Source organism: Austrofundulus limnaeus, unplaced genomic scaffold, assembly GCF_001266775.1.
Source record: "Austrofundulus limnaeus strain Quisiro unplaced genomic scaffold, Austrofundulus_limnaeus-1.0 Scaffold98, whole genome shotgun sequence".
NCBI lineage: Eukaryota > Metazoa > Chordata > Actinopteri > Cyprinodontiformes > Rivulidae > Austrofundulus > Austrofundulus limnaeus.
The window spans coordinates 1,079,783-1,089,641 of record NW_013952500.1 but is presented as its reverse complement, the minus strand read 5'-3'; the positions used below and the strand labels follow the sequence as shown (position 1 = coordinate 1,089,641).

The following is a 9,859-nucleotide window of genomic DNA, read 5'->3' as shown; positions in this document are numbered from 1 at the left end:
AAAGTACATTTTGTTTTTATTATGTTATTTTTTCAGGGTATTGTAATTTATTTTATTTATTAAATTGTATAATGTTCTTCAGTGTAAAATGTATGTGATCCATTGGTTTAAAATAAATGGGTCAGTTTTTCTCATACCTACTCGTTTTCACTGTTTGATCTGATCAAGATTTTTCTAAGATTTTACACTACAAAATAGGTAAAAGTGTGTGACTTGCACTGTTATAGTAACGGGTCAATATCGGTATCGGTCAATATCGGTATCGGACATTTCTCAAAGTTGTAATATCGGTATCGTATCGGAAGTGAAAAAGTGGTATCGGGACATCCCTACAAACTACTTCCCCCAGGCTTTTCACAATAAAAGCACGTTAAGTCTCCATCAGCATAACGTCTCAAATTAACTAACCGCGTTAAATCTAACCATGTACGTCACTGAAGAGGTGTTTACTACATTCAGCGATGGCAAAAATGGGATTTTTTTTAAACGTCAGTCAATATAAGCAGCGGAATCGTCACCCGCTGCTGCAACAAGCTGCTCCAAACATTAGCATGCTAACGCACACAGCAGTGCTGCAAGGAAAAGTGTCCCCCAGGAAACAGTTCACTGGCGGCCACGACGAAACGTTCCGCACGTGTTCAGGCTATTTAAACCTGATGTCCAGTATTCAGAAAATTCATATCATAACAAAAATAAAAACTAGTATTCGGTACAAAATGTTATACCGCCCAGCACTATTTGATAGCACATGTTGGGAGCTGCAGTAGCTCTGTGGTTTGTGACACAGTCTTGTAATCCTGAAGCTGTATGTTTGAACCCAGGTTGTGTAAGGATAATTTCCAAGTCACTTGTGCAAGGCAAACTCTGCAGAGGGGAGCATTGTTGTTTAAAAAAGAAAACGATGATTCACTTTACTTCCAAAACCTGATAAGAACCGGTTGTTTCTCTGGAGACATTTTTCCCCCATATGTCTGAGGTCAAAATATATACTTATGGAAATTTTTCAAAACCCTAGCAGTGTACTGATTATCAGTAGCTAAACAAAGTAAATGACCTTCAGACTTTCAACTGTTTTAGTATTCCAGGAGAAATGTTGATAAATGTGTTTCTTGATCTATACTTAAATTGATTCTTAAGACTGTGAGCTTATATGTATAAGTCTGTGTAATAGTCTTGCTTCCCCTGCTATACTCTTACAATGAATTAGTTCCCACAGCCTAATTGGCATACACAACATAGAGCCTCTTTGTATTACATACAATCTACTTTCCTTAAGCATATGTACTTTCAGAGGGAAAAAAGGGGCTATTATACGGAATAAACAGTACCATGGGCCAAGTCATTTCATGAGGCAATGACCAGGATTTAGGTACTGAAATAGACCTAAGTATGTTTGTCATTTATACGCAAAGAAAATATTCTATTTACTTTAATGAATATGTATGTTGTATAGGGAGCCTTGCACAAGAAGTGGTCCCAAACACCTTACAGTCACTTGGTTGACCAAATACTCTACTGTGTATCAAAGATATTTGTCTGGATTCTGAAGCTTGTTCAGAACTGGGTCGTTTAACGGGACAATAATCCGAAGCACAGCAGCAAATCTACAAAAGAAGGGTTGAAATTAAAAGAATCAAAGTCCAGACCAATAGAAAAGCAATGGTGCAAATTCCAGGAAAACTAAAAGAACAGGCAAACTTCAAAAAATACAGTTTGTTGATATTATTATTAACCATGCGAACAGCTGAATGCCCCATTGAATGCCTAACAATAGTATATTCTTGTAGATTTCAATTGGTAAACATGAGAGCTGCATGATTAAGCATCCTTTGTCACACAATGGAGATATGAACTTCATGTGTGGGAAGGAAGGAACAAATATGAACACATGAACCCTAAGCACTGATGTCACAGTCAGTGTTTTTGTTTTTTCTTAACAACCAACTTCTTTTTAAGGGCTGCTCAGCTGGGTGAGTTGCATATTTTAGGTGACACGCAACAGACAGGATGTGGCAACTCGCATGACAAATATTACTATTTTGTTTATTTGTTTGTATTAAAACGACATTTCACAGTCCAATATTGCCTTTATATATTATTACCATTCAGATTTGTCAATAACAGTGATTTTTTTTCTGTAAAATAAGTGTACGAAGGAATCCGAGCTTGCTATTTTTATTAGCAGCTTTCATTAAAAAAAGTGAAGTAATGAAATATATTCTGGATTATCTATTTTCATAAGCCACTACAAAATAACCTGTCTCGTGTTTATGTCAGGAGTAAAGAGCAGAAAGCCGGCTAACAATAACAGGAATGGTTCAAGCATCCTATTCACTTGTTGTGCTGTTGCTTGGCAAAAATAAAATAAAATAATAAAATAAAAAAGACGTAAATGGGCAAAAGAGCTGCTCAAACGCAAGAGGGAGCAAGAATTAAATATATGTCACGGGTACTTACTCTTCTCAGGAGGGGGCTCATTTGTTCCGAGGACTCGTCCATCTCTCCTGTCGTCACTGCAGCACCACATACACGTTCTGTCACCGGTTACAGTAAAAACCGGACAGTGGGTCTGGCTGTGCTGCGTCTCCAAACTACAGGGCAAGACCACGCCCCTAATGTGATTGACAGTGACCCGTAGTCAATTGAAGTTCGTAATCTTGTATTTTTAGCCAATCATATAAAACTGCTTAATACAAAGGGCGGGGCTTATTTTTGTCGCCTGAGAGCAATCCCAAGCGGGTTTTTTGTGTATAAACTATGTTTGTGTGATAGTTATCCTGCATCATGTGAACAATTTATAATCAGACTTGTGACTTTTCTAATCTCACCATAAAAATGTTGTAAGACCAGTGTGTTTTCCATACTTTAGCATTTTGGCTTTCCTATTATGCATCATTCAAATAAAATACATAAGACTATTTTTAAATTCTTTACATCTGTGTAAAAAAAGAGCAAATAATCAAAAAATAAAAAAAATAAGTAGGACCTACTTTTTTTTCTTTTTTTATTTTTCCATATTGATTACTGAGATGTATCAGGACAGAGCAGATAATGAAAGWAGAAGTAATCACAGCTGTTCCTAGAATCTGCTGGAGCTTTTTTTAAGTTTGAAGTTCACAGTCCCAGTTTTTCGGAGTCAGCACAACTGTCCATTTAACATTTCACAACCTCTCCTTTCACCTCATACGTTCTTTCATTTGGCGTTGCTGTAAATTGGATTTATTATCACTAGTGCTTCTTTTTTTAACGTCCAAAATGTTGTCCATTGATTCTCATTCAACATTTTATTCAGCTGAATTCAGATTTTAGCCTTCCCCATCCTCAACACGGTATCTGGCAGTGGTTCACGCTTTATACCAGGGGTACCCAAACATTTTCCCCAAGAGGGCCAAAATGAAAATCTATCTGGGGCTGCGGGCCAAACGCAGTAATAGAATATTTGAAATACAAATACTTTTTAAGTAAAGTCCTTTATTTTTAACAATTAAACCTGCAACCAGTGCAGTGGCCCGCTWTTGTTTTAGTCTGCGCAGTTGGAGAAAGTCTGCCGTACGTTCAAGTAGCAAAGGCTCACAGGACATTAATGTCCCATGAGTCTTTGCTACTTAGATCAGCACCATGAATGAAGACTATCTGCACTACAGCCCCTTATATAGTCATTGGGCCAATTGATGAAATGACTAAGTGGAAATACCGTGTTTTTACATAGGACAACAGGTTACAGCCTAGTAAATGTGTCAACTGMTGGTGGGCCAAATCAAATGGCTTGGCGGGCCAAATTTGGCCCGCGGGCCCCACTTTGGGCTCCTCTGCTTTATACAGTCTATCCTCCCATGGTGCTCACTCCTCTTTCTACGCTTTCATATTGGGTTCCTCCTGTCTGCAACAGATTTGCACTTTGACACAGGGATAGTAGTGGCAGCTGCTGTAGCCTTGAAACAGAAGATCAGCAGTTCAAATCCTGATCAGGGCAACGCTCCAACAACCTTRCATGAGTGAGTGAGAGACGTAAAGCCTTGGTGGCTCAGACATCACCTGGGATTAAYGAACTCTGTGTAAGATGTTGGAGAAACAAGGATGTAAACTGAATTATAATAATAAAAAAATAGTCATGGGCAAGACAAARCAGCAGGTGTGTCTTCATATTTGAATGCATAATCCTAATTCATTGATATTGATATGTGGTTACAATTATTTCTACAAACCAATGGTTTTCAAGACCCTCATATTAGCCCAGCTTTCATGCTCCATCATTTTTTAGACTAAATGAAGAGAACCTGCCGATTTACTTAAGCGTGTGTTTGTTGCTCTTTTTCTTTTGGCTGCAGTCGGTGGCTAAGGACAGATTTAAATCTGTTTATTCAGAGTCACATGATCACTTAAACCTTTTAAACCAATTTCAGCTGCATGTGAATTAGTCTGAACCCTAGACTCTGATTCTCCCTGCAGGTCCTATGATTAGTACAGATTAAAAAAAGGCTAAAGTTAATTTATTGTTGCCTAGTTTTATATCAGATTTAGACTAATACCGTTTGTGCGCATCAATTCACCTGTAAGCCCTGGTGTCTGCAGAGTCATAATATACATGTTTCATTTTATTTCCAGTCAAATTCTARTTAAATACCCACAGGTTTAACACAACTATGTTAGGAAGTCAATTTAAATYTGTACACAAAATGAGAACAATAATTACAACTTTATTAGTTGCTCTTTCAGTTGCTTCCTCAAAGATTAAAATCTAAAAAGTTGCCAGCTTGAGAAAATAAATATGGTGACATTTTATGAGCTTTAAGGTTTTCCTTAAGGTCAGAAGAAAAAAAATATATTTTTAAATTATAGTTACAGTAATTATTGCAACAGGAATAGAACATTTTTTGATGAAATGCTTGACATTTGACTTTATTGAATGTAATGAATTTAAAAGAACTAAACAAAGTAATATACAAAAGAAAAAAACATGTAAAACAAAAAAAAACAAAGAAAAACTGAATTATATTTACACATTCAAAGGAGTGGGTAGAAGTATAAACTTATTTTTTTTACACCCACCCCTCTTACATCTATAGAATCATCCATAATTACAACTTATATTAACTTGGTTATCACATTCTTTCCATTTTAATATTGTCTATATCCATATCTCTAACTTGAACAATTTTTTTGCATGCTATTAAGAGCAAGCATCCACAGTTTTYAACACATTAACATTGTTTTCAATAAACCATAATACAGTAATAAGTGACAACTTCTTTAAACAAAACAGTAACATWRATAATAGCAGCAATTRCCATATTTATTTCTCATATTGATATGCAGTCATGACCAYCTTCTTAAAAGACATTTTAAWYTGTTTTATGTTTGGACATTGTTTKATTTCCACACTTAAACCATTCCAAAGCATATACCTGATATACAAAATCTTTTTCTTGTGGTTCTATATTTTAAAATGTAAAATTCACATTTTTCCCTTAAATTATAAAGTCCTTCCTTTTTGAAAAAAAAAAGATTTGAATGTAAGAAATTATTTTTGGCTTTAAACAAAAAAAAAATAGACATTTGTAAATTCACTATGTCAGTAAATTTTTAAAGTTTAGATTTTATTATTATTATTATTATTTTCTTAAAAAAACAAAGGTAATTCTATGTACGATAAAAAAAGAAAATACAACTAAAATGAAATGAAAGGTGGCAGAGATTTTATAAATAGTGCATGCGTATGATCCAAATAACCGAGCTTATTGATTATTCTTATTGCTCACTTTTGCAATGTTATTATTGACTGTAGTGAAGTTCTGTAGTTGTTGCCCCACAACTCTGCACAATGACTCAAATGAACAGTAAAGAACGTGGAGAGCTGTTTCCTCCAGAACATGTTTGGCTTTATTCAAAATAAATAGACTTTTTGACAATTTACTTTGTACAAATCTAATTTGAGGTTTCCACGTTATTTTATCATCAACGATGACCCCAATACATTTATAATCGTTTACTCTTTCAATGTAATTTTTCTTAAAAGGAGCTTGTTCGCTTTGTGCTTTTGTTCACACTAATGMTTTGTGTGAAAATGCAGGGATATGAATAGAAATGTCAACCCATCTCTGTATTTATTATGGAGGAATAAAAAAGTGCAAACAATTTGTAATTGTTAGTTCTAACCAGCAGATGGGAGTGCTGTATCAAGCAGTTTCCTGCTCCTGCAAGGCATCAGCTGACTGAAAGAAATCAGGACATTTAACTCACATTTTGGAAGCAACTGTTCTTTTTTTTCATTACTTTGTTTTTTTTAAAATTGTATATGTACATATGTTTCTAAAGTAAAAGGGAAATCATCCTTAAGAGTCAAAAATGTCAGCAATATTAAAAGATTACAAACAAACTTAGGGGGTTTCTGGGTTAGCAAGGTGAGACCAGCTACCACAAAACCCCTCGAGTTTCAGAGAATTGCCTTTTTTTTCATGTCATTGCAATAAACAGTCTCACCCAGAACAGTGTTACATAATCATTAGCTGCTCGTGTCATAAACTTARCCGCAACTGAAGAAAACACAGCTGTGATAGAGCCCAGGCAGGTGCGAACCATCTGAGTGGTCTATTCTTTCAGAAGTGCTCGCCGGTTTCTTCCCTTAAATAGAGCCTGTTCCTCACCCGCCCATCAGCTTCCAGCAGAATCACGCAGCAGCTCAGAAATAGAACCGCGAGGTGGGAGATCAAACTATCACCTCTTAATTGTACCCCGAGCCTTAAAGATGCTGAGAGCCTATTAGCGCACAAAGAAGCAAGGTGTTTACTGCTCCTGAAACATGCATCRGTGCAATGCAGCAGGGAGATGAGTCAGAAGTTAGACAAGAGGAAAGAAGCGCCACGCTGACATCCACCTGCGCTGGGATTCACATAAAGAAATGCAGACTGTAAAGGTGTGGCAGGTGATGAGAAAGTTTTCCTTCCTTTGGGTGGGAAGAGGAAGGAGCAATTAAGGTGAAGTACATTTGTTTTGGTAAGAAAGAAAAGATTCTTTTCTTGCACAATTTCTAGAAMGCTTGTTTACTTTTACTTGACATGTCGGATAGTTCATCATATTGGAAGCAAACCAGAAATTTATTATCATCTTTTTTCCTAAAAGCCAGGGGAATTAAGGGACCATCATCCCCAGAAGAATTAATAGCCTATGTTTTTCTTCAGTGGTGAGGATGGCGGTGTCAGAAAGCTCCATCAAAGTGCCAATGCATTGATTTTGACCACAAATCTGTTCCGCCTCGCTGCCTCTGCTCGGCCTAGCCCAAACACTGCTCTCAAGACCCCAGTCTAATGGGAGCCCTCTGAGTTCTGCTCAACTCCTCCAGGACACTTAGACGGTGGGAGATWCGAAGGCAATGACAAGCAGACCCGAATCAACACAGGGAAGGGTGGAAACCGGGAGGGTGAAGTTGTGGAGATGATAAATAGTTGTGGAGAAATGGGGGGGAGTTGGCCTGTTGAGGTCCGTTCCACTGCCCTCCAGAGGGAAAGCAGAGGTTTGAAATCAATGTACTGTTAAGTGCAGCTTAGCCCCTGGATCCTCTCCAATATTATCCATGCACCAGTGAGCCCAGGCCCTGTCTGCTGGCTGCACACGCCGTCTGAAGCCACCGACGTGAGGCTCTTCGTCACCTCAACTTCCTTCCACCTCCGTGCTCCGTGCCAACATCCAACACGCTTCTCCAAACAGTTGTGGCCCCGCTAACTTGAGACTCATTTCACAACAGGGTCTCACTCAGACCTGTGAGTGTCGTACAAGCACTGTGGTCCGTCCACCCCCGTCCACCGCTGATGAGCGAAGTAACTAAATAAAGCACGACTGCATAATAGGCTGAGCTAAAATGAGTGTTAAAGCCAACATCTTTAGACTGTTATAATATAAAAATGTTGTTGAATTGAACTGAAATGACTTGATTTTTGCACTGCTCTTCACATCTTTTGCTCTTCCTTTAAATTCCTTGTGCTAATTTCAGCTACATTTTTGCTAACTTTAGCTGTTTAAGTTCTGCTTCTTTTTGCTATTCTTCTGCTTTTTATGCAATTTTTGTGCTTTTGTCTGCAACTTTGTACTAATTATGCCTCTTCTTTCTGCTATATTCAGCTATTTTAATCAAATTTAGCCACATTTTAGCTGTTTTTAGTTTAGCTTTTTAAGCTAARTACACATTTTTGTAGCTATTAGAACTTATTTCTGCTAAATACAGCAAAGTTTATGCAATTTTTGTGCTTTTGTCTGCAAATTTGTACTAATTATGCGTCTTACAGTTGTGTTCTGCTATATTCAGCTATTTTAAGCAAATTTAGCCAAATTTTAGCTGTTTTTAGTTAAGGTTAACTTTTTAAGCTAAATACACATTTTTTGTAACTATTAGAACTTATTTCTGCTAAATGCAGCAAAGTTGTGCTTCTTATGCTTCCTTATGCTAATTAAAATTTTTCCAGCTACTATATAGCTGTTTTACTGAGAACTTCGGCAGTTTTAGCCCCCTTAACCCCCCTAACCCTAACTTACTATATGCTGTGGTTGCCATGTTCTCATGTTTCCATAATGACTAGAAAACAAACAAAACTGGAGAAATCATATTTTCTGTAGGTAGTCTGAGTGAACTCTGTCAGCTAATAACATGAATGGAAACTTGTTCAAACAAACAACAACGGAAAGAGCCAGTAGAAATGACTCGACTGTTGTTGTGGTTTCTGGGGCACAAAGTGTGCCAAAATATTCTACTGCATCACCAGTTCACAAATCTTCAAATATGTTTTCAAAATCTAAGTATTTGCCCCCCCCAAAAAAAGAACAAAAAAAGTTTTTCTTCACCTAAAACAGTGTTTGCATGTGATTGAAAGACACAAATTTAAAAATGTTAGATTTGGGAAAAAAAAAAATCTGGTATCAGTGTGATGAAAAGAGAAATGGTTTTATTGGTTATAGATAGAATAAAAGAGAAATGCCACTGCAAWCAAGCTGACAAATCTATTGCATTATTCTCCAATAGGTTACTTTATGTTTATTATACATAATAATAAGAAGTCACGTGAGCTTTATTCAAAATTGCGTTGGACTAACTGGCATAACAAACAAGGCTCTGCTCCTGGATTGCCAACCAGATCTGACTCAAGCAGACTACTGACATTAACCTCAAGATATCTAAATACAAAATAAAAGTGATTAACAAGATCACAAGTGAATGCATCACAAACAACAGTATTACCGCATGAGACTCAAACAGTCCCYGAGGAACAATTTTGCAAAATCCTAACAAGCTTGATAATCATTTAAGAAAGGTGACATTTATCAAGACATGAAAACGGAAAATATAGTGTGAAGAGGAAACATAATTGCTACTGTCTCAATTGTGCTTGATGTATGCTACTTTTTTTTAAAGGGGGGCATAGAGAAACTCTTGACCCAGACACACGTCTCCCTGTGGCCGCATTTAGTCAGTGAGAGCAGTAATAGTGTGTGACTGAAGGTGAGGAAACAGCCTCAGGCCTTCATCTGTGTTTAGATGACAGCCCTCCTTGGGTACAATATCTTCATTGCCTCCTTACACAAACTCCTCTCAACATGGAGACCAGAGGGTGGCCTGAGGGAAGGGCAAAGACACGCCGCGGTTCATACATACACAAAACAAGAAAGGGAGAACTTAAATTTCACAAGTATGAAACCTATAAAGCCATGACTCTCAGGCTTTATGATACTGAGATCCTCATAGTCGTATGGTTTGTGGACAACAATGCAGCAAAACATGGTCAAATACTAAAGAGATGAAACTCAATAACATTTGATAAGATAAGATAAGATAAGATAAGATAAGATAAGATAAGATAAGATAAGATAAGAT

General features: G+C 37.0%; 1 protein-coding gene across 6 annotated transcripts in view; it reads right to left on the bottom strand.

Moving 5' to 3' along the window:
• LOC106520856 (sodium bicarbonate cotransporter 3) overlaps positions 1-2,559 on the bottom strand; it is a 51,270-nt gene extending 48,711 nt beyond the window's left edge. For all 6 annotated transcript variants that reach the window (XM_014013128.1, XM_014013132.1, XM_014013130.1 and 3 more), the window contains exon 1: positions 2,458-2,559. In XM_014013128.1, coding sequence (XP_013868582.1) covers positions 2,458-2,499 — 42 coding nt within the window. In that variant the 5' untranslated portion in view covers positions 2,500-2,559. The remainder of the gene's footprint in view (positions 1-2,457) is intronic.
• Positions 2,560-9,859: the final 7,300 nt, after the last annotated feature.